Source organism: Budorcas taxicolor, chromosome 19 (genome assembly GCF_023091745.1).
Source record: "Budorcas taxicolor isolate Tak-1 chromosome 19, Takin1.1, whole genome shotgun sequence".
Classification (NCBI taxonomy): domain Eukaryota; kingdom Metazoa; phylum Chordata; class Mammalia; order Artiodactyla; family Bovidae; genus Budorcas; species Budorcas taxicolor.
In genome coordinates this window covers 14,957,684-14,982,159 of record NC_068928.1, presented here as the reverse complement: position 1 = coordinate 14,982,159, position 24,476 = coordinate 14,957,684, and the positions used below count along the sequence as shown (strand labels likewise).

General features: G+C 50.6%; 1 protein-coding gene across 1 annotated transcript; it reads left to right on the top strand.

Moving 5' to 3' along the window:
* Positions 1-3,067: 3,067 nt before the first annotated feature.
* LIG3 (DNA ligase 3) lies at positions 3,068-24,140 on the top strand. Its single transcript, XM_052657264.1, has 20 exons — positions 3,068-3,166; positions 5,454-6,004; positions 7,938-8,081; positions 10,780-10,986; positions 11,599-11,750; positions 12,563-12,729; positions 12,836-12,913; positions 13,447-13,615; positions 14,966-15,121; positions 16,476-16,607; positions 16,972-17,051; positions 17,999-18,086; positions 18,765-18,842; positions 19,098-19,221; positions 19,754-19,896; positions 20,236-20,310; positions 20,959-21,105; positions 21,560-21,767; positions 22,139-22,221; positions 23,419-24,140. The coding sequence occupies exons 2-20, from the start codon at positions 5,458-5,460 to the stop codon at positions 23,650-23,652; spliced, it is 3,012 nt and encodes a 1,003-aa protein (XP_052513224.1). The 5' UTR covers positions 3,068-3,166; positions 5,454-5,457; the 3' UTR covers positions 23,653-24,140.
* The last annotated feature ends 336 nt before the right edge of the window (positions 24,141-24,476 follow it).

Below are 24,476 nucleotides of genomic sequence, written 5' to 3'. Positions count from 1 at the left end.
CTGCAGCCTTCCAGGCTACTCCGTCCATGGGATTTTCCAGGCAAGAGTACTGGAGTCGGGTGCCATTGCCTTCTCCCGGGCTCTAAAGCTCGGGCTCAGTAATTGTGTAACATGGCCTGAGTTGCCCTGAGTCATGTGGGATCTTCCTGGACCAGGGATGGAACCCATGTCCCCTGCACTGGCAGGCAGATTCTTAACCACTGGAGCACCAGGGAAGTGCAAGCAGAACATTTAGAGCCTAAGCCTTTTTGCACATTTACATCCAACATTAGATACAACATAGATACAACATAATGAACATCCTCCTGAGGGAGGTTTATTACTCTCAGACTCATTCACTTATAGTTTTCATTCATGTACTCATAAACACTTGCACAGTGCCTACTATGCACCAGCTACTGTTTTAGGCACTGAGGATAAAAAGATGCATAAGGCACTGATGTCACCCTTCACAAACAGGTTTGTGAAGTCTGGGGTGGTATTCTGTTGGATAGCACCACAGAAGTGGTGCTGGGGCCACTTGCAATTTGTTTTTGGCCACCTCATGACATCTTAGTTCCTCAGCTAGGGATCCAACCTGTGCCCCCTGCATTGGAAGTGTGTAGTCTTAACCACTGGACCGACACGGAAGTCCCCCTCTCTTGCAGTTTTATATTCTCTCCTCACTGCATTTTCAAAAAAACCTAAACCGTTAAAATTAATGTGAATAATATATTCTTATTGGACCCAACATAGCAAAAATATCATTTCAACACATAATTAACAATGTATCTTACAGTCTTTTTTGGATAATATGTCTTCAAAAATTACTGTGTGTTTTACACTTATAGCACATCTTGATTTGGATTTTTTTTTTTTTCCTTTTTTTGCCACACTGCTTGCAGGATCCTAGTTCCCTGACCAGGAATTGAACCCAGGCATAGCAGTAAAAGTGCCAAGTCCTAAGCCACTGGACTGCCAGGGAACTCCCCATGGATTTTAATTGAAGTGCAATTGATTTATATGTTTTGTTAGTTTCAGGTGTATAGCAAAGTGACCCAGTTATAGATAACGTATTTTCTCAGATTATTTTCCATTATAGTTCATTACAAGATACTGGGTATAGTTCCCTGTGCTATACAGCAGATCCTTCTTGTTTATCTATCTTATATATATTGTGGATAAACTCCTAATTTATTGCTCCCCTCACCCAGCACATCTCAAAAAGGACTGGCCACATTTCAAGAGCTCAACAGCGATGACAGCATCTAACAGCACAGGGACAGGGAAAAAGTCAGACGCAGTCTAGTGGACTTTCAAAACAGTGTAGTAAACGCAGTGACACTATGTTCAGGATTGCTCAACCTCCAGAGTTGGACTTGAACCTCCAGGGACCTTCTAGCCCCAGACCTGTTCATGCTGCCATACACAAGAGATTTTGCCCAATTCAAACAGTGACCTCATGGCTGGCCTCAACCAACTGAAACAAAATTCATCCTCTTACTCAAAATACCTCCTGCTCTCTCATTTTCTATCTCAGTTAATGGCACCATTATCTATCTGTTCATTCAAGTCATCTATATTACATCTTTAAACAAATGAGCACTTTACCCAGAAGATAATTTAAATTTTAAATGCTTATCAAACAATGCATCCATCCCAACTAACTGAGCTTGTCCAGGGCACTTACTTTCATCTTTCACATGGGTCACTACCAGCACCTTTCTTCCTCCCCAGTTTTACTGTGAAGTAACTGACACACGTCACTGTGTTAAGTCTAAAGTATACAGCATAGTGGTTTGATATGTTGCTGTTGTTTAGCCGCTAAATCATGTTTGACTCTTTAGGGACCCCATGGACTGTAGCCCACCAGGCTCCTCTGTCCATGGGAATTAATCAAGAATACTGGAGTGGGTTGCCATTTCCTTCTCCATGGTTTGATATAGATACAATAAAAAACAAAAACAGAAAACTTTCCTTAAAATGTGAACCTCTTCACGAATTTTTATGGGACCCTTGTATTGTTCAGTCACTAAGTCTTTTGACTCTTTGCAGCCCCATGAATTGTAACTTCCCAGGCTTCCCTGTCCCTCACCACCTCCCAGAATTTACTCAAACTCATGCCCACTGAGTCAATGATGCAGCCCTGTATGGTGCCATGCTGATCTCTGTCATTCCATTTTCACGTTCTGCCCAAACCAGCACTGGTTGGCTAATTCCCTCACTTGCTTCTTAAGCCCCTTAATGGCTCTCCATCTTCTACATAACAAAGGGCATGACCTTTTTTTAAAATTTTTTGGCTGCACTCCAGGGCATGCGGGATCATATTTCCCCACCAGGGACCCAACCTGCGCCCTCTGCTGTGGAAGCCGGGAGTCTTAACGACAGGATCCTTTTCACAGAGCACAGAATTTTCCCCAGGATCTGTCTGACCTTTGCTTACCTAACAATGCCCAGTTGCTCTACCTTTCCTAGACCGTGAACAAGTTCTCTCACCTCCTCTGAGTCCGCTATCCTTTTGTAAAAACAGCCGTTCCAATCTCTCAGAAAGTTGACCTTAAAAGCTAACCTGAGGTTTAAAATAAATACACTTAACACACCATCAAGGGTTTACTGTACCCCTGACTCCTCAATACTGTATCTATCCAGTGCCCCTTTTCAATTCAATAATATTTACCAAATATTTACCATGCGCTAGGCACTTTGCGGGACACAGACAGAGAGAATACAGAAAAACAGAACGAATCTTTGCTTTCCCCAAGCTCATTACAATATAGTCTCTCAACCAGGACCTTTAAGGACTAGATACTCTCTAACACTAAGAGCCAATGGGGTAGATCGGCAGGGGGTGGGGTAAATTCGCAGAAGTTGAGAACAGGATGCGCCTCAGGGCGCCCCCACATCTCGGCACCTCTGCTTTCTCCAGCCGCAGTGGCACTTCGCGAACCAACCCCACGGACCAAGCCTCACTCTGAGCGCACCCGGGCCACCTTCCACGTGGCAGGCAAGGGGCTGGGACGCGTGGCGCGACTGCGGGGGGGGGCGGGGCCTGGGCCTCTGCGCCTGCGTGCTGCGGCCAGCTCGAGGACCCGGATTTAAAGAGACAGGCACTACAACCGTGGTGGCTGCGCGCGGCCTGTGGGCGCCTGGTCCGAGGCCTGAGGTGGCGCCGGAGCCCGGAAGGCAGGTGAGGGGGCGGCGCGGCGGGGCCGGCCTGCGGGAAACGGGGGCGGCCGAAGTGCGGGGCTCGGCGCGGCCCGGGAGCCAGCCCCGTGGTCTCCTCCCCCGCCCGCCGGCTCGCAGAGCCCGGGGGCACACCCTCCGTGACGTGGCGGCCCCCCGGGAGCCCCGCGGGGGTTGGCTCCCGGGACCCCCGCGGCCCCACGCCGGGGAAGCAGGGCGCCCCCGCGGGGCTCCTCTGGCCGGGTCCGCCCAGCCGCCGCCCGAGTCGGTGCGCTGCGGACGGAGCTTGGGAGCCTTTCTCTTCCCGCCGCGTCCCCTTCAGCCCAGCCCGGGGCTGTGCTCTGGCCGCCCCTCGCCCTCCCCGCGGCCCCGGCGGGTAGCCGGTACCCCCTCCCGAAAGGGGAGGCCCCTCCGGGAGCAGCGGCCGCGGGGCTCTCCCGGCCCGGCTGCGTTCGGGCCTCAACGGTTTCCCTTCTCGGCTCCCTCAGGAAATGCTAAGTGGCGGCCGCGAGGGGCCTGTGAGCCAGGCGGGGTTCCCCAAACGGTTCCGAGCCTCCTGGTGGCCCAGCGCCTCCCGGACCTTGCGGAGGAGGGGCGCGGCTAGGTGCCTTCCCCCCCGGCTCCTTGGCGTCCTGGGGGCGGCTTTTCATAAACCGCTTTCCAGGAAGGTGGTGGACCCTAATTTTTTTATTTTTATTTTTTGACTTGAGCGCCTCTTACGGGCCTGCTCTACTTTCACATACTCTGTGGTTCAGCATCTAGGGGTTACAGAGCCCTTGGTGAAGTTTCATGAAAACGTTGACTGTTTCTTCCCCAAAACGTACAAGGCTGAATGCGCACCTTTTGAATACATTTGCCAGGGAGTTCAGAGCCCTACCCCCCACTCCCATTCGCCCATGCACGGACCCAGTGTCATTTCCCCCCTTCCCTTGAGGTGGATATTTTCCCTGTCTTAGGAATAAGGAAGCTGACTCCGGGAAGTTAAGGGAAATTCTCAAAAGATAACATAGTCCCAGAACTGCGCGGTCACACTTGTGCTCGCGTCTCTGATCCCCAGTTACCTGCTGTTCTCTGCATCACGTTTCACTTCAGCAAGTAAAGCCTGCTTTTCATTATCAACCGCAAGCAGTTTGACGACAAAGCCTGGTGCAGGCTGAAAATAACTTCCAGTCTGTTAAAGCTGGAGCTGGGAGGATACTTTAGAAAATAAGGATAAAAGAAAGTGGGGGATAGATACTACGTGGATATGGTCCTTGAATGTCGATTGATTGAGCAGTTCGTTTGATTCTTGCTGTCCAGTTACTTCAGCATTTCCGGATTGAAGTGGCTGAGTTATAACCCGGCTAGTTGCACACAGGGAGCCTTTGCTTAAAGGATGATCGCTTCATTGACTATATAAGGGTTTTTATTCTTAGAATGACAACTCTCTGAGTTAGGTACTATTATTATCCACACTTTACAGTTGAGGAAATTGAGGAACTGAGAGATTAAGGAAATTCCCAAGGTCTTATGACCAGTAAACTAGGATTTGAAACCAGGGGGTTAGGTTTTAGGCTCCATTTAATGGCCTCTCAAAATAGGGCTTCTGATTAAATCCCAGATCTATATAGTGGCTTAATTATTTTCTGAGGATAACAAATAGTTTATATTTCACATGAAAGGCTTCCTGAAAATAATGCCTTTTTTTTTTTTTTTAAACTGCACCACTTGGCTTTCAATATCTCAGTTCCTCCTCCAGGGTTTGAACCCTCGCCATGGCAATGAAAGCACTGAGTCCTAACTACTAGGCTACCAGGGAACTCCCGATGTAGTTTTTCTTGATGTTTAAAAAGAAACTTTAGAATCTTACTATGCTAAAGGGTCACCATCCATTTTAAGGCTTAGGGTTTGCTGGTGGCCTGAGAAAGGGTTTTATGTTACTTGAATTGTCTTGATTGTGATTTACTAGATATACATTAGATAATATCTAAATTTTCAATTATGTAATTGAACATCCTGTTGCAGACTGAATTTTTCTGTACTGGAATTGTTCATCCTGTAGGCAATAAATCTTTCATACCTGGTCTTCCCTGGTGGTCCTGTAGTTAAGACTCCGAGCTTCCACTGCAGGAGGCGGAAGTACGATTTCTGGTCAGGGATCAGACAGCAGCCAAAAAAAAAAAAATCCGTCATACTTTGGGAGATGTTTGGTTGGTCAGCATGGATTATTGTGTTAGGATGTCAGCCTTTGAGGAAATTAGAAGCCTCGCTCCTCTGTAACTCACTTTTCTGCCCCTTCCCCTTCCATGCAGCTGTATGACTTTGGCTTTTAAGATCCTCTTCCCACCAACTCTTCGTGCACTCAGGAAAAAAGAACTGTGCCTATTCCGAGAACAACATCACCGGCCTGACATAAGACACTTTGGCCAGTGGTCAGAGACAGTTCTTCGTGGACATCACCACCTCCAGAGAAGAAAGCCTGTTCCGTCCTTTCGGGAAAGCAACCTAAGACCACGTGCCGCCTGCCTTGTTTTCTTGCCAGGGTCGCATGTGGGACTCTGCAGTGGTCCCTGTGAGATGGCAGAACAACGCTTCTGTGTGGACTACGCCAAGCGTGGCACCGCCGGCTGCAAAAAATGCAAGGAAAAGATCGTCAAGGGCGTATGCCGAATCGGCAAAGTGGTGCCCAACCCCTTTTCAGAGTCCGGGGGCGATATGAAAGAGTGGTACCACATTAAATGTATGTTTGAGAAACTGGAGCGGGCCCGGGCCACCACAAAAAAAATTGAGGACCTCACCGAGCTGGAAGGCTGGGAAGAGCTGGAAGAGAATGAGAAAGAGCAGATAAGTCAGCACATTGCAGGTGGGGTGGAGAATACTGCTTTCTCATCTTACTGGCTCTGAGAGGCAACGAGATGAGAGTAGAACCCAATTTCTTTCTTCCTGTCTGTCTTTCTTTAAGTTTATTGTTCAGAAATAACTTCAAACTGAGGAATGTTACAAGAATAAAAATAGTACATAGTACAAAGAATGCTCATGTTCACCTTTTTTTTTCTTTTTTTTTTTTTTTCTGGCTGTACTGTTAGGCTTGTGGGATTTTAGTTCCGTGACCAGGGATTAAACCCAGGTCCTCAGCAGTGAGAGTGTAGAGTCCTAACCCTCTGGACCTCCAGGGAATTCCTTCAGATTTACCTGTTAACATTTTGCTCTCTGCTTTATCACTTGTGTTCATGTTTGTGTTCACTCTTTCGCTCTCTGTTACTCTCTCCTTCCACACAAGTGACTTTTTCCCCCCAGAACCATTTGGGCATGCGTCATGGTCCTTTGCCTTTAAATACTTCAGTGTGTATATCTTAAGAATAGGATATCATGACTGTAATACAGCTATCAACCAGTAAATTTATCTTTGATATAATGCTTTAATCTACCGTCTGTATTCTAGTTTTGTCAGTTGATCAGATAATTTATAACTTTTCTCTCCCTTCAGTATGGAATCCTGATACAAGATCAGGTATTGCACTGAGTTGTCGAGTCTGGCCTCCTTTAATCCAGAACATCTCTGAGGTCTTTGTTTTCTTTCATGACAGTGACATTTTTGAAGAAAAGAGTACCTACACTACTCCCTTTTCTCTCTCAACTTATTTTCTGTATGGACTCAGATTACTACTTTTTCCTGATGGCTTATCATTGTCCTGTACTTCATTAATTTGGTGCTACATTGTCCCATATTTGGTCAGTTGGGAACCCCTTTGAGCTAATTTTTGTCCTTGATGTCCAGATCACTTTTTAAAAATTGTTTTAAAGTACTCCCTTGCTTTCTGGCCTAACAGTATGCTCGCTCTTAGGATTACCTATCTCAGCCGTGAAATCAGCCGTTTCTCTGAAGAGTCCTTGTTCCTCTCATGGGGGAAATGGCAATAGAGACAAAAATGTTGATGCTGTGTGTCCTGGGTGCTTCTGGGCCCTTTCAGCAGGCAGAACTGGAAAATACATGTTTGTATATACACAAAAACATATATGTGCACATACATGTGTGTTCAAATGTATGCATATTTTAGAAATCTGACACTGGTAAATCCAATTAGACCTTTCTTGACCTTCAATGTCATTGTAATATTCATGTCTTCAGTTTAGTTCTAGTCAGTATAGGGGGACTAAAATGGACCTCTGTCCTTTTTCTTTGAGAGGACAGTGACTTCAGGGAGAAAACTAATACATTTTTTTTTTCCAGCTTCCCTCCTGCCCTGCCCAGCCTTAGCCATTGGCTTCACCCTTTTTTACTTCTGGACCCAGCTCATTCAGAGGAAGAAAAATACAAGGGAGAGTTAAACTGTCACACAGCTGAAATAACTCAGCAGCTGCAAGTTTTCCTGCATGTACCAGATCAACATGCTCTGTTTATCCAACTTCATTTTAGTTTCTTGTTTATCTTTAAATTGAGGCTAATTCCATAAGCTGAGGTCCTCACATTTTATCTGTTGACACATGATTTCTGACTTCCTCTGAATAATCTGAAGGTTATATATGAGATAAGGGGTGGAGAGTATTGATGAATATTTAAGTTACTAATAAAAGTAAAGAATAACTGGGTCCTTTGTCCCTAGAACACCCTCTCCCCAATACCCTAATACCTGGTACTTCCAGTCAAGAAGACCGGCCAGCCAACGGTCACCTTTCGGTTAATACCATGGTAGTAACTTACCTAGCCAGGCTGTAAGAGCAATTGATAGTCTTTGAAAGCTTTCTCAGGGATTTTTCACTGAAAGATATTTTCCCTTCTTTTTGGGGTCCTACAGATCTATCTTCCAAGGCAACAAGCACACCAAAGAAGAAAGCTGTTGTCCAGGCTAAGTTGACAGCCACTGGCCAAGTAGCATCTCCAGTGAAAGGTGCCTCATTTGTCACCAATTCCAATCCCCGAAAGTTTTCTGGCTTTTCAGGTAAGAGAGGTTAGGGCTACGTGAGCTGTTGCAGTCCTTTTAATTAGGTATCCTGGGAGACCAAGATTTGGTACTCCGGTTAAGAGTGACCATTCTGTGCCATCTAGCCTACTTAATACAGTTGACTATTAAACATCCCAGGCAGTAGGGGCTCCAAATCCCCTGCGCAGTTGAAATGCCAGATGTCATTTATAGTCTGCCTTCTTATCTGAGGTTCCACTTTATGCATGGTTCCACCATGCCCTCAGTTCTGCATCCCTGGGTTCAATCAATTGCAGATTGTATAGTACTTATTTGCTATTGAAAAACTCTGTGTGTAAGTGGACCCATGCAGTTCAAACCCATGTTGTTCAAGAGTCAACTGTAATTTGCTTTCATCTGAGCAGAGAGGTAATGGCCAGCTAATTCTCAGCGCCCCACATGTATCGCATTTTTTTGTATATTTTAATCTCTGTTGCAGCAAAAAGATGTTTGTTCTTTCAAGACTTCTTCCCCTTGAAGTAGTTTACCTGGATCAGACGTTATTACAACCTGCCATTTACTTCCTTGTTTTGGGGTTTTTGGTTTTTTTAACATTTATTTATTTATCTGGCTGCACCAGGTCTTAGTTGTGGCACACGGGATCGTTCCTCTTTGCTGCGGAATGCAGCATCTTTAGTTTTGGCATTTGAACTCTTAGTTGTAGCCTGTGGGATCCAGTTCCCTGACAAGGGATCAAACTTCAGCCCCCTGCATTGGGAGCATGGATTCTTAGCCACTGGAAAACCAGAGAAGTCCCACTTCCTTGCTTTTTGATAATGGAAGAATCGTGAGAAGTTGCATCCCTCTACTTGCCCAAATTGGAGATGAAAGTAGAGATGGAGATGTCCTTCCTGCATGTCCTTGTGTAGCAGACAGCGTTGGGCTGGGGCTTTTGCGTGTGCGGTTTCATTTGTTCTTCATTTAACGGTGGGGAGTACTTTTATTAGGCCCATTTTATGAATGAGAAAACCAATGCTCAACATCATTATGGAGTTTCTAATAGTTACACTTCAATACCTGTGCTTTTTTAGCCTCCAACTTGTTACCTGTTTTATTTGGAGACATTCTTGTGACTGCCTCAGCTAAAGAAAATAAAGTCAGAACTTAGGAGCTCAGAAGTTGTTCCAGGAAGTTGCTCTGTATGAGTAAAAGAAGCCTGGACTTGAGGTCAGAAGACCTGGGTCCTGGTCTGGGCCTCTGTGGCGTCATCTGTGAAGTGGGAATGGCAGCACCTGCCTTGTGGACCCCACGGTGTCTCACAAGGAATAAAGAAGAGAAAGTTGCAAAAACAGTGCCTGACTCTACAATTTTTTATCATTTTTAAACTCTGAGGTTTGCTTGGTTTTTGCCTAGTGGTCAGCCAAAGATAGAAATATAGAAGAGTTCAGGTGACAGTAAGGGCCGTGTATTTCTGGAAGAGCCAGTTCTCGGGAGGGAATTTCGGGGAGGGCAGGTGTTCCATTTTTTCCAAGCTGCCGAACAGTGACACTTTGGAGATTTTGTCCCTTGAAGTTCTCTTTAAATGCCAGGTCAGAGATGAGGATAGGTTTCTAATTTACAAACCCCAGGCAAGAAGACGCTTACATCAGCCGACAGCGTGGTAATGGCTGTCTGCTGCAAGCTTTCAGGGTGAAATTTACTTTGTAAATGGTCACAAGGAGGTAACAGAGGATCACTTGAGAGTTGTTTGGGGTGTCTGGAGAAGAGTCCTCCTTGTTGCCCACCTTTTTAAAAATTTTTATTTATTTATTTGTCTGTGTTGGTCTTAGTTGCAGCCTGTGGGATCTAGTTCCCTGGCCAGGGATCAAACCTGGGCCCCTGCACTGGGAACGTGGAGCCTTAGCCACAGGACCACCAGGGAAGTTCCAAACCTAGAACTTTTCATTATTGTTGTTAGTCGCTCCGTGTCTTAACTCTTTGTGACCCCATGGACTGTAGCCTGCCGGGCTCCTCTGTCCACAGGGATTTCCAGACAAGAACACTGGAGCGGGTTGCCATTTCCTTCTCCAGGGAGTCCCTTCTGACCCAGGGATTGAACCCACGTCTCCGGCATTGCAGGCAGATTCTTTACCACTGAGCCTCGGGGGAAGCCTCCTTTCGTTTTTATAAGAAGAAAGAAAAAAAGTGGTGATGGGGGTGGTGGGGAGGGGCAGGGGGCTAGTGGCAACGACTGGGAATGCTTCTCTCCTCAGGCCTTGGTCTCCTCACCGATAAGAAGAGGTTGAACTAGATCATCTTGAAGGTTTCTTCCAGTGCCAACAATCTGCAGTAGAAGTAGTTTCAGAGTAACTAAGGCGTCCCTTGATTTCTTTTTCCTTCCTGATTCCAACTTTTCTGGGTTCAGCTTTACAGTTGCTCTGAGATCGTCCTGACCACTCTTGGCTTGAAAATGGCCCTTGTTCTTCAGTAAGCACTCATATAAGAAATACACATCAGCTGGTCCTTTGCTTCAGTGTGAGGCAGTTGTTTACTCTTAATAGCTGTGAGATTTGAGGAAATCACTTGACCTCTGTTTTTTCACCCACAAAATAATACAATGATATCTATTCCCAAAGGGCTCTTTGGGGAGATTAAGTGAAGCTACACGTAGAGAACCAGCAGAGTGCCTATTAGTTTCTCTTGCTTCCTTTTCGTCAAGGCCAAACGAATCACCTCTCCCTTTTTCTCTCCCTAACAGCCAAGCCCAACAACTCTGGGGAAGCCCACTCCAGCCCGACCCCTAAGACCCCTAAGACAAGTCTGTCCTCAAGCAAATGTGACCCGAAACACAAGGATTGTCTGCTGCGTGAGTTTCGGAAGTTGTGTGCCATGGTGGCTGAAAATCCTAGCTACAACACGAAAACCCAGATCATCCAGGACTTCCTTCAGAAAGGCTCAGCAGGAGGTGGGCCTCGAGCATCCTGGATGGGCTTCTCTCAAGAGCTCAGAGTCATGGCCAACTTCATGGGCATGAACTGTACAGTTGCACAGGCCTCGTGCTTGGTTTAATGCTCTGCTGTATTGCTGTCTTGAAATTCAGTGTGTAGCCAGATCTGTTCCAAACACATGGGCATCTTTCTTCCTTGCTTACTCTGCCCCCTAGGAGGCCAGAAGAACCTATCCCATTTGACCAAAAGGAAAATTCACTCTCCTGTTTGATTTGGGTTTTGTGAGCCACTTGCACAGCTTGGAATAGAATCTCCCAACTGTGTTCCTTTTCATTCGTCTAAAAAATGATCGTTGAACATCTGTGATGTGCCCATCACTGGGAACACGACAGGGAAAGTCATGGCTCTGCCCTGCAGGGGTTCATCCAGGGGCTACAGGGAGGCAGACGCACAGACCCCCAGCTGCCGGAGGCCATGGCCTCGGCTGCTGTGGTGAACGCACACCCTCCCCTGAGGGCCTGTGCAGCGAGGCCAGCGATGCAGACAGCTCTTTTGGTTCTTTGAGTTTATGTATTTATTTGTTTAAGCTCCATGTCTCAAGAAAGGTTTCTTTCTTCTGTCTCCTCCAGATGGTTTCCACGGTGACGTGTACCTAACAGTGAAGCTGCTGCTGCCGGGTGTCATTAAGAGTGTTTACAACTTGAATGATAAGCAGATCGTGAAGCTTTTCAGCCGCATTTTTAACTGCAGCGTGGATGACATGACACGAGACCTGGAGCAGGTCAGAGGAAGGGGAGGGCAGGTGGGCTCCAAGGGGGGTTCTGCTGAGCCCGTCACCCGTACTTTTTCCTGGTGGAGCACATACTATTTCAGAAAACTGAAACCCACGTGAGCAAGCATTCATTCTGAGAGGAGTTGAACGGGAGGCTCCAGCTGTTAGCTTCACAAGGTTCTGAAGACTAGACTTACATTACTGCTGAGCCTCAGAGAAAGACCTAGACTGCGAGGGTGGATCTTTGACTTCCCACTCTCTCTCCAGGGGCTCTTGTCCTAGACCTTTATCTGGCCACACCATGTGGCATGTATTAATAGGGTCCTGGTTCCCTAAAAGGGATCGAACCTGTGACCCCTGCGTTAGAAGCTTGGCGTCTTAGCCACTAACAGGGGATTCCCTCTGGGCCCTGTGTTTTCCTAGCTTTTTTTTCCATTATAACTTGGGCTTGCCATTCAGTTTTGGTTTGTTCATGACTCCAGCCTTGACACCTAGAAAGTTGCTGTCCAAACACCCCCGTAATCTGATGACTGTGTCTGTCTCGTAGTTCAGATTCTAACAGGACTCACATTGGCTTGGCCCTGCATTAGTTCTTATATCACTTCTCAGCTGAGGCAGGGGGCCAGATCCTGTGGAGGATGGAGGTGCCCTTTCCAGGAGCTGTGGGTGGGATATAGTCTCTAAACAGTGAAGTCAATATTTGTGAGTTTCGGACAGGAGCAGTGATTGAAATCTCTTAATTCACCTGTAGTCATGAGGGCTTGGGGGTTACACATGGCCACTTTGGGGTTGCTGCATGGTATTTTGGTTTTTGGAGACAGGGTGACGTGTCAGAGACAATCAGAGTCTTCTTTGAGCAGAGCAAGTCTTTCCCTCCAGCTGCCAAGAGCCTGCTTACCATCCAGGAGGTGGACGAATTCCTCCTGCGGCTCTCCAAGCTCACCAAGGAGGATGAGCAGCAACAGGCCCTGCAGGATATCGCCTCCAGGTGGGGGCACTGCCCACTGGGGATGGGCCTGGGGAGATGGAATCACTAGGGGAGGAAGGTTTGGGAGTCCAGAGCTTTGTGAGTTGAATGTGCCTCATCACTCTAGGTGTACAGCCAACGACCTTAAGTGCATCATCAGGCTGATCAAGCATGATCTGAAGATGAACTCAGGTGCAAAACACGTGTAAGTACCAAGTCGTCTGATGGTGGAAGCTGCCCATTCCCTGTGTTGTCAGCTGGTCTCGGAGACTTGGAAGCCCCGACTTGGGTTTGACCTGATTGTGCTGCCTTCCTTCCTGTGGGACCCGTCAGTTGACCTAGCTCAGCCTCCCTTTTCTCATGTTAAATGGAGATAACAGTACCCTTTTCACAGAGTTGTTAGAGTCAAACATAGGGAATATGTTCAAAGTTGCTTGCCCACTCCAGCCCCCTCTTTGCTAGGGCAGCATCCAGGTAGCATGATATCTCAAAAGAGCTGAGTTTTCCAAGATCTCTTTCTCCTGTGACAGTCTTTAGATAATAGGACATCACCACTTCCCCATGTATTGGGATTCATGGGGTCCCAATATATGGGGAAGCTGTTAGATCCCAATATATGGGGAAGCGGTTATGTCCTGTTGTTGCCAGACATGATATGTTGCAGCATATTGCTGCTATCCAGAGCGATAAGGTCAAGAACAGTGGTGTTTGTTTCCTTGCTCCTGTCGGCCTCGGCAGGTTAGATGCCCTAGACCCCAATGCCTATGAAGCCTTCAAAGCCTCACGCAACCTGCAGGATGTGGTGGAGCGGGTCCTCCGCAACGAGCAGGAGGTGGAGAAGGAGCCAGGCCAGAGACGAGCTCTGAGTGTCCAGGCCTCTCTGATGACCCCAGTGCAGCCCATGCTGGTAAGGACGTTGCTCTTGCCCTGCTTTCTGCTCCTGTGTGAGGTTACTACCCTCCCCTGTGAGATCTGAGAGGGTATGATGCTGAAGGCTGTGCAAGAAAGATGGCTGGAAGATTTGGGGGAAGGAAGAGTAGAGTTGCAGGGGGTGTTTCTCCTGGGGGAGTATGGCAGAGGGAGAGATAGTGTGACCAGTGGAAAGACCTGAGAACTCAGCCATCTCTGCCCTCAGCCAGCTGTGGAATCTTAGGTGAGGTCCTTAGTCTCTCTTGATCCTTAGTTTTCTTATGTGAATGGTATCTGAAGTGTCTGCCCTATGCGGTTCATCGGTCCTCTTTCCTGAAGTCAGGTGGATGTGTGCAGTAACTCCTGAGTCTCTATGACATGCCCCAAAGTAACTCAGAGTTGGTGACAGAGCCAGCCTTCCTGTGAGAGGGTACCTTAGGTCTCCTTTTTTATCTGGAAAGAGAAGAAGCTTCAGGAATGAAGACCAGCTCTCCTTGGGCCTCTGCTTCTTTCATGGTGAATGGGATGTCCTTCCTGGTGTGGGTTTCCTGTGCAACAGGACAGTCCACGCCTGCTGCTGTGCCTGCTCTGAGAGCCTTTGTATTCTTTCAGTGGGGTGCACTGCTTTCTATGAAGCAAGGCTTGCTATGGTGTTTTCCTGAAGTCCTGGTCTAGGGTTCTGTGCTGGGATAGCCAGCACCAAAATAGTAAGATCTCCACTTGAAGGACAGGACCAGTTACCTCCATTAGTAGACTTTCTGATTTTTATAAGAATTTTTCTTGGAATCTGTTCCACGGTCTCATTTGAAGCATGGCATAGCTTATACTGGGCTTCCCTGGTGGCTCAGTGGTAAAGAATCCACCTTCCAATGCAGGGGATGCAGGTTTGATCCCTGGGTCGGAAAGATCCCCTGGAGAAGGAATTGGCAACCTACTCCAGTATTCTTGCCTGGGAAACACCATGGACAGAGGAGCTTGGCAGGCTACAGTCCATGGGGTCACAAAAGAGTCAGATACAACTTAGTGACTAAACAGCAACAATAGGTTACACAGCTTACTGGTCAACCACCCAGGCTTTGGAGTTGGGTCTGGATTCACATCTCATTCCTGCCCTTCACTATCTGTGTAGTAGAAAGTAGGCACTTAACCTCTGCGAATTTCAGTTTTCTCATTCATAAAGTGAAAACAATATATCAGAATATGACGCTGCCCATCCTTTTCACTGCCTCCTGCCCTGAGGGTGTACTCTGGCTGAGGGGCCCCGGGCTTCGCGCTGTCCCTGCCGAGCCGCCTCTCTGGGAAGAGCACCTAAGTCTCCAGGCTTGTCTCCCCCTCCCCTGCCCCCAAGGCTGAGGCCTGCAAGTCCATCGAGTATGCCATGAAGAAGTGTCCGAACGGCATGTTCTCTGAGATCAAGTATGACGGGGAGCGAGTCCAGGTGCATAAAAAGGGGGACCACTTCAGTTACTTCAGCCGCAGTCTCAAGCCCGTCCTGCCACACAAGGTACAGACCCCTTCCTTTCTGCTGGGGCTCTTCTACCTGTCTCTAAGAATCTCAAAGCCTGTGTTCCGTTGCCATTCCAGCTCTCATGCAAAATAGAATCTGTTTTGTATTTGTCGAATGGAAGAATGAATTGATTTATTCATTTCTGGAATCTTCCAATAATATGGGGCTGTTCAGGAGGAACAAGAGAGTAGCCGGGGGTCAGCCATCGTGGAGCCTAGGGGCAGTGACGCCAGGACAGCGAGTTCAGCTGGTGACGACTTGCATGCTTGTCCTCTGCCTTTCTAGGTCCTGTGTGCTCCCCCTGAGATATGTCGTGGCTCGGGTACAAGGAACTGTTAGGCAGTCAGTCATTAATTTGTTCAACTTTTTTTTTTTGACGTTCTGTCTGTGCCACACAGCATGCAGTATGTTAGTTCCCCTACCAGGGAGCAAACCTGTGCCCCCTGCAGTGGAAGCACAGAGTCTTGGCCACCGGACTACCAGGGAAGTCCCCTGTTCAACAAATATTTATCAAGGGTTTATGCTGGGCACTGTATAAGGTAGTGGGCATCCGGCATTTAATGAAAAATTTCAAAAAAGGACGGAAGTTCTGTGCCTCCAGAGGCTTACATTCAAATGTGAACATAATCCCATGGGAGCTTCTGAGACCCCAGCTCCTGCCTTTAATCAGGGGGCATTGAGAACCTCGCCCCTCGGCCCTTCTCAGCTCCTGGGGCCTCTGGGAGCCCTTGGGGGTTGTCCAGGGAAAAGCAGTGGGGACAGCTGACTCCGGTAGCTGGGGGGTGGGTGGCCCTCCTGTGCCTGCTCCCCCTTCTGTCTGCTCAGAGTCCCGGGGGAGGGGACGCATACACCCTTGCCCAGCCTCGCCTGCCTGGGCAGTCAGGCCAGGCCATCAGTTTCAAGTGTTTCTGAAAGCTGAGCAGGACCTCCTCGCAAGCATTAGTGAAGACCCTCCTCATGTTTTCTCGCTGCTTCTAAGGGAGTCCGTTTCTCTCTTTCCATCCTTTTTCCCACTGGTGTGTTCTCCTGCACGAATCCTGCCCGCCCACCTTCCCTCTGTCTGTTCCATGTTTGTCTGCCTCCCTTCTTCCCCTCATTTTCACCTTCAATCTTTTCCTTTTTCCTACAAATTCTCTGCAGCCAATAGAAACTGACCCCGATGTGAGCTGACCTCTTCCAGGGTCTGGGCTGAGGTCCTGAAACATGGCTGATTGTTCCTGTCTGGCCAGCTGCCAAGACCTGCGTCTGTTTTGCACATCAGCTAGGCTGTGTTGGTGCTCCATGTTCCCTCGGGGGCCCGGCTTTTGCTTTCTATGTCCTGGCTCCCTCTGAGTGACCCTTCTGCCTCCAGGTGGCCCACTTTAAGGACTTCATCCCCCGGGCTTTCCCTGGGGGCCACAGCATGATCTTGGACTCTGAGGTGCTCCTGATTGACAACAGGACAGGCAGACCACTGCCCTTTGGGACTCTGGGAGTGCACAAGGTACTTGCTCAGGCCCAGTGAGCAAGAATGAGTGTGTGCATGAGTGTGTGCTTTCAATCCAGATGCAGAGGGATGTGTCGCTTACTTGGGGTCAAGCTTATCTTCATCTTCGAGTTGGTACTGACTTCAGCCCTAAGTTTAGATGTGTTTTGTTTTTGTGTTTTGCATAAAAAAACGTTATAGTGGCACCTGGCTTATAACTGGGTCAGTCTCCACTTAGGACGTGTCTGCCAAGTGCCTTTATGGCCCAGGGGCTTCACAGCACAAACATGCATTATGTTCCACACGCTTCAGAGGGTCTGTGAAAGTGGACTGCTTCTCCCGTGTGTCCCTCATGTACCTACTACCTCATTTTCCCTTACAGAAAGCTGCCTTCCAGGATGCTAATGTCTGCCTGTTTGTTTTTGATTGTATCTACTTCAATGATGTCAGCTTGATGGATAGGTGAGGAATCTAGTTTTGATTCCTGGGTAGGGAGGTGGGGGCTTGAGATTGAAAAGGAGAGAGGGCAAGGGGCTGGCGGAAGTGCCTCTGGGCCTAGGAGCTGCAGCAGGAAGGAGCGAGAGGGAGCACAATTACTGCACAGCCGGCTCCCCATTCAGTGTTAGGAAGAGCCAGTGTGCTGACTAGATCTGGACTCTGAAAGCTTAAGTCACAGAGGAAACCCCGCCACCCACAGCAGAATGGACTGTGAGATACCTGACTACAAGCGCTGTAGGGTTTCAGTTTCTCTCTTCAAAAGCGCCTCCGGGTGCATAAGGCAGATGAATTTCAGTTCAGAGGCTTTAGTCTTGGGAGAGGCTGCCAACCAGAAGCTTGGGATTGTCAGGCTCTGTGGTTAGGACCACCTTCGGGATAACTTGCAGTCTTGACCTCTTGAGTCCCAGAAACCATTTTGGCCCCCTCTTCCCTTAGAGAAGCATCCCTGCCCCCACCCCAACACCAGCCCCCAGCCCTGAGTGTGGAGGGGGAGGGAGATGGAAGGAGACAGAACTGCCAGGGTAGGAGCTGGGGTTTGGGCTTGAGGTCCTGAGGCCTGTCAGCCTTCTGACCCAAGCACAGCCCGCCTAGGGCCTGGAGTGAGACAGGATACAGCAAAGGAGAGTCAGGGTTATTTTTCAAAGGGGACCAGGGTTTACACAGGCTGTCTGGGCTGATGAGGTAGAGACAGGACCTATAACAGTGAAGTAACTCTGCCACAGCTCATACCATCCGTCTTTGGTCCCGACAGAGCCCTGGTCACCCTGGGCGGGCAGAACTGATAGACACGAGGGCCCAGAGCCATGGCAGACCTCTCAGGAAACCAGTCCATCCTTATCCCGTCTCTCCTCAGAGCTCTGGGGGGTTGGAGGAGCATCCTGGCCTGACCTCAGCTCTTCTGTCCCCCTCAGGCCTCTGTGTGAGCGGCGGAAGCTTCTTTATGACAACATGGTGGAAATTCCCAACCGGATCATGTTCTCAGAAATGAAGCAAGTCACAGTGAGTGAGGATCACACCCTCGCAGTGTCCTCATGATTTGAAAGCAGAGCAGAACCCCCCATGGGTCCAATGTGGTTGGGAGGATGAGTCTTAGTTATTTTTTTAAGAGGAAGGCTGATGTGGATACGAGCAGACCTTGGAGATATTGTGGGTTTGATTCTAGACCACCACAGTAAAGCAGTATCACAAGAAAATAAGTCACGTAACTTATGAATTCCCAGTGCATAGGAAAGTTACATTAACACTCTAGTCTATTAGGTGTGTGATAGCATTATGTCTAAAATAACATTTTTAGTTAAGGTAAAAATACTAAAAATACTACTTAACTGAAAAAACTAAACTAAAAATACTAAAAAAATGCTTACCATCATCTAACAACATTTTGGTAAAAAAAAGAAAAAACAGTATCTGCAAAATGCGGTAAAGCAAAGCACAGTAAGACAGGCTCTGCCAGTGTTCGTGTGCTAGTCCCCACCTGGGAGGGCAGGGCGTGAAAGGTCCTTCCCAGGTGGGTGCCCAGAGTCGCAGCTGAAGCAGCTCTCTGGTTGGTCCCTGCTCCGCTGGCCCTTTTGTTCCTTGTATTCAAGTCGGGGTGCTTCTAGCAGGCACTTTGCTAGTGTGTGAAAAGGAACCACCTCTTCTCACATCAATCTCAGTGTCTCTCCTGTTCTCCCTCAGAAAGCTTCCGACTTGGTGGACATGATCAACAGGGTGATCCGAGAGGGGCTGGAAGGGCTGGTGCTGAAGGACGTGAAGGTAAAATGGTCACATCCTTTGCTTTCTTCCGCCCTAACCAGGACGTGGCTGTGGCAGTTTGAGGTGCTTGAGGGGGTGGTGCCTTTGCAGGATTCTGGATCTAAAGGCTGGGTTTGTGTTTGTCTCCTGAAGTGCCTTGGTGGAGTGGGAGGGCACTGCGACAGATCCAGGGTGCCTTGTGAGCAGGTAAAAAAGCCCACCCTCACAGAGCCTCCATTCGCATTTGTGGTCTCTCTCTTGCTTGCTTCCCCTCAGGGCACATATGAGCCTGGAAAGCGGCACTGGCTGAAAGTGAAGAAGGACTATTTGAACGAGGGTGCCATGGCCGACACAGCCGACCTGGTGGTGCTTGGGGCCTTCTACGGGCAAGGGAGCAAAGGTCGGTGGCCCCTGGCCCCTGGGATGGTGCTGCTTTGAAAGGCACCACTCAAGGCATAGGCCGGCCCTTTTCCTGGCTGGACGTGCTGGCACGGCCAGTCGTGACATCGGAGCTCTGGCTTAGGGGCCCTGACCTTGCCCATGCCGCCTCAGGCAGGAACAGGGAGCGCTGCAGACCCAGGCAGGGAGTGGTCAGGTGAGAGTGCCCTGGGCTCGCTGGCCCAAAAAGACCCCGGCCACTGTGTCTCCAGGGCCTGGTGGCTTTCTCCTCAGGGAAAGTCGCCCATTTCTGAACTGGAGGGGAAGCTGGGTCTCAGGAACGAGTAGTCTTGGCATCTGTTTCTGGCCGCCAGACGCTATTCAGCTCCTTTTAGTCCAGCATTCAGTGTGATTGTCCCGAATTCACTGAAGTTGGGACTCAAAACAGTGAACGTCACACGGCTGGTGTGGGTCCAGGAGATCACCAGGGCTCCGACGCCGAGGCCCGGGCCCTTCCTCCGCAGGCTGCCTCTCACAGAGCCTCCTCCCCCCAGGTGGCATGATGTCCATCTTCCTCATGGGCTGCTACGACCCGAGCAGCCAGAAGTGGTGCACCGTCACCAAGTGTGCAGGAGGCCACGACGATGCGACGCTCGCCCGCCTGCAGACCGAACTGGACATGGTGAAGATCAGCAAGGTGAGGGGGGCCCTGGGGGCCCTCTGGACCAGCCGTCATTCCTGACACGAGCAGTGTTGTGGGGCGTGGGGGGGGAAGCTGTAGGTCTCGTTTGTCTGTCTCCACAGAAAAGAGCTGCTGCTTGCATAGGAGCAGTGTTAGACCCTCAAATCCTCTGAGGACCTACCCTGTGGAAACTGGCCTTTGTGCCGTCCAGGCCACAGCCTCTCTGGGCAGGGAGGATGCCAGGGGTGAGGGGCTGCCTTTTGTGATAAGTCACCTCTTCTCACAAGCCTGCGACCAAGAGCACGTTTAAGTCCTGTTTTGGCAACAGCCCAGGACAGCATCTTTCTCCTCTAGGATCCCAGCAAGATACCCAACTGGCTGAAAATCAATAAGATCTACTACCCTGACTTCATCGTTCCAGACCCAAAGGTATTATCCCGTGGCCTGGGGTCCTCCAGCCCCCAACATGAGCTTGTACATTCTCTACTGCCACAGAGACGTCATCTCAGCATCAGTGACAGTCCACCCGGGGATGGGGAGCCAGGTGACAGGCATGGAAAAGACCAGTCAATGCTGAGGGGCCATCCTCAGCAGACAGGAACGCCCTCTCCTTCCTTGAGTCAGAGGGTCTGTTCGAGACGTGGCCTGGCCCAGTCCTTCCTGCACTGACAGAGAGCTGAGGCCCAGGGAAGAACCAGGACTCCCTAGGCCACGCAGCATCAGCAGTGGGGCTAGAACTTGTCTCCCTGTGGTTACCCACTGCCGTTTCGGTTTTAATTGTGCTCTGTTGCTTTTAGCTGGGCTTTCAGGTAAGGCTCAGTGGTAAAGAATCTGCCTGTCAAGCAGGGACACAGGTTCAGTCCCTGGGTCAGGAAGATCCCCTGGAGGAGGAAATGGCAACCTTCTCCAGTATTCTTGCCTGGAGAATCCCATGGACAGAGGAGCCTGGCGGGCTGGAGTCTGTGGGGTCACAGAGAGTCAGACACAGCTTAGCACCTGAACAGCAGCAACACTGCTTTCGCCTGATTGGAAGGTGTTTTCTACTTAACCAGTGAGTGACCTGACTTCTCCTGACAGAAAGCTGCCGTGTGGGAGATCACAGGGGCTGAATTCTCGAAATCTGAGGCTCACACAGCCGACGGGATCTCCATCCGATTCCCTCGCTGCACCCGAATCCGTGATGATAAGGACTGGAAGTCTGCCACGAACCTCCCCCAACTCAAGGTGCAGGCGACTGGGCTGCGTGCGTGTCCTCTTGCCCACTCTGCCGGCACCTGACCTCCTGCGTCCTCCCCTTCCCCTTTCTCCAGCAAGCTGAGGCCAGGAGGGCAGTTACTAGAAAGGGAGAGCAGCACATCCCCCAGGACAGAGCTCCGCCTGCATCAGGCCCCCTGGGCAGCCCTGGGCCCTGTCTCACAGCCTCCTGGGGAGGACTTGCCCCCCAGGCTTGTCTCCACATTGCTGAGAAGAACTGGGGAACAGAGAACAGTGATCTGTGCAAATTACTCCAGAAACAGGGCCAGAGCTAGAGAAGCACCGAGGAAGCCAGCTCCTTTGGCCTGCTGTGTGTCCTCCTCCCCTCATTTTCCTCAGCCCGGGCACCTAAAACAGACCACACAGACTGCCTGAGCCCCGAGGCTGGGAAGGGAGGGATAGCATGGCATTCTCCCCTTCCCAGGAGCTGTACCAACTGTCCAAGGAGCGGGCGGCCTTCGCCATAACGGCCGGGGATGAGGGGAGCTCCGCCGCAGGAGGCAGCAGCGGGGAGAACGAGGGCACCTCAGGGCCGGCTGTGCCTCACAAGGCCCCGAGAGCCTCCCCCAAGCAGCCTCCCGCCAGCGCCAAGAAGGCTGGGGGCAAGCCGGGCGGCTGCACCAGCAGAGGCGGTAAGGAGGGAGGGAGGGGTTGGGGCACTGAGGAGTGGGCGGGGACCCCGTCTCCCCGCCCAGCCCTGAGGTCCTGGGACCCCATCTACTGCCGCTGTCGATGGCTGCGTTCCTGCTGTGTATGCATCTGACGGCCGGCCGCTGATCTGTGGGTTACCCTCCTGCTCTGCACACCTGCCAGACAGGGTCCCCGAGAGCCCATGGGAGCTGAGGATGAGCCGCCTTAGCTCAGGGCTCAGTGGACAGCCCTTCCTGTCTCACCCATGCTGATAGCAGAGGGGCCTGCCCTTCTCTTAGCTCCCCTGACTTCAGGGACCATTATCACCGCTTCTGCCCTCTTCTTGGTTCTCACCCCAAGCTTTCGCCTGCAGGCAACCTACCAGCTGCAAAGCCCTCCCCTGTGAGAGTGGGGGTGAAGCGGAAGGCTCCTGATGTGACCCCGTGCCAAGCCAAGGTGAGGGCGAGCACCTCGCATTCCCAGCTCTTTGCACTTGGACGCTGCGCAATGGGCAAGGTGTGGTCGGGCTGACTGCCTGCCCCCCCCCCGCCCCGCCCTCTTGCAGCATCCTGGCCTCAGGCAGGGCTGCAGTCCGCTGGCTCCACCCTGTGCCCTCTTGTTGCCTTGCAGAGGAGGCCAGCCAGCAAGCAGAGAGGAAGGAGAGCTGTGCCCACAGGCAGGAGATAGAACAGCGGGGAGGCTGCAAGGACCCACCCAGCTGCTGGTCCCAAATCCCAGTTGACATTAAAGGGGAGGAAGCCCAGCCTGGGTGTGGGAGTGCAGCCGTGTGAGTTTGTGAACAGGGCCAGCCAGTGAGAAGCGGGAGAGCGCTGGTTCAGTGACTGGCCTCCTCCTCTCCCCTCCTACTCCGCTGTCAGTTTGACAACCGCTCTTGAGCACTTACCAAGGCCAGTGACTGGGTTCCACCCTGGAGGCACTGCTGGCTCAGAGGCAGATAGAGGTGTCGGCATCTGGTCACAACAGGGAGGCTGTGCCACCCCAACCCCCCGCCCCTGGCAGTCAGCATGGAGGTCACAACACCCAGGCCCTGAACCCAGTCACCATGTCACCCAGAGGACCTTGCCATGTTTCCCCTACCTGAAGCCCTGGATTCCATCAGTCACGAGCAGGGCTCCCAGCCCCTCGGCGCACACACAGGACTGCTTGTGGGTCAGGCAGCATCACTCCGGGCCCCACAGGCCCTGCCCACCAGTCCTTGGGTGGCTCTTGAGACGTGTGCTTCCCCTTTTCCAGGTCCCTCATGGGGACCCATCCCTTCGCCCTTCTTTTCCTCTCAGCAAGGATGGAAAGGCATGTCAGTCATGCATAACCTGGAGTGGCCGGAGGATGGGGGTTTTGGGGTTTTTATCTTTACTTGGCTGTACCAAACCTTAGTTGTGGCACACGGGGCCCTTACTTGTAGGACGTGGGACCTAGTTCCCTGACCAGGGATCAAACTTGGGCCTCTTGCACTGGGAGCTCGGTGTCTTCGCCACTGGACCACCCAGGGAAGTCCCAGGATGGGGGCTTTAGGCCGTTATCTTTTCTCCTGTAAAGGCTCTCCCCACGTCCCAACCGCTAGTCTCCGTCTCACAGCTCCTTCCGGAGCGGGGTCAGAGCCCCAGCCCAGCCCTGACTGCTGTGCGTTTGCAGGTGCTGCTGGACATCTTCACTGGAGTGCGGCTCTACCTGCCACCCTCCACGCCAGACTTCAGCCGCCTCAGACGCTACTTTGTGGCATTTGATGGGGACCTGGTGCAGGAATTTGACGTGGCCTCAGCCACACACGTGCTGGGTGGCAGGGACAGGAACCCCGAGGCCCAGCAGGTCTCCCCGGAGTGGATCTGGGCATGTATCCGGAAACGGAGGCTGGTGGCTCCTTGCTAGGACTGCCGCCCGCCCCTCCCTTGGGTGTACTCCCCGCCGCACTGCTTTGGGCAGACCCAGGGTGGGGGCAGCTCTCTTCTCCAAGCTATGCATTTTCCAGAGCCCACCAGCCCCGCGTGCTGTCTTCCAGACTGGAGTGAGTTGCTGTGTGCCACCAATGAAGTCAGGTTCTCCTGCCAGTTTACATAGGTCTTTCAGATCTGGGTGCTGGTTTTGACCTTTTTTTTCCTTTGAAAAGCTTTTTTTAAAAAAAGAAAAATGGAACCCTCTCAGAGTTATCTGTGTCCTTCCCCAAACACCTCCTATAATTCTAGTGATTAAGGAATGGAGGGGAGGCTGGCTGTTGAAGTTCCCCTTCCACTTCCAGGCTCCTTTTAAAGTTGTATTTATAAGAGTATCCTCAGAAATGCTTATAGTGGGCAGAACTTGTATTCAGCCTGGCCATTTTTGCCAGGAATGAAATTGCATCTGAAAGAAAACAAAATGGATTTTTATGTCTCACTTTTCCATGTTCTCCTATTAAACAGTGTGTGGGTCCTGGTTTGAAGGGAGGGGACCAGGAAGGAAGGACAGGGAGGTGGTGTGGGCTCCGGGGCCACGGGCTCAGGAGGAGCTGCCCCCACCCCATCTGCAAACAAGACCGCTCTTTAGAAACCCACCTGAGGACAGATCTCCACAGCCTGCTTACAGAGAACGGCTCCTGTGCCACTTGAGGTGGATTTATTTGAAGAGAAAACAATTGAGCAGACGAGTCCAGTTCAGTAGAACTTTGTACAGCACTGGAAGGAGTGTCCTGGAAACCTCCACTGGCTGTCGGGAATCAA

Bases quoted from the DNA above. Each gene is read 5' to 3' on its own strand.
- LIG3 (XM_052657264.1), top strand. From the start codon at position 5,458: ATGACTTTGGCTTTTAAGATCCTCTTCCCACCAACTCTTCGTGCACTC. The intron at 19,897-20,235 runs GTGAGGGGGGCC...TTTCTCCTCTAG, and splicing joins ACATGGTGAAGATCAGCAAG to GATCCCAGCAAGATACCCAA. The intron at 22,222-23,418 runs GTGAGGGCGAGC...GTGCGTTTGCAG, and splicing joins TGACCCCGTGCCAAGCCAAG to GTGCTGCTGGACATCTTCAC.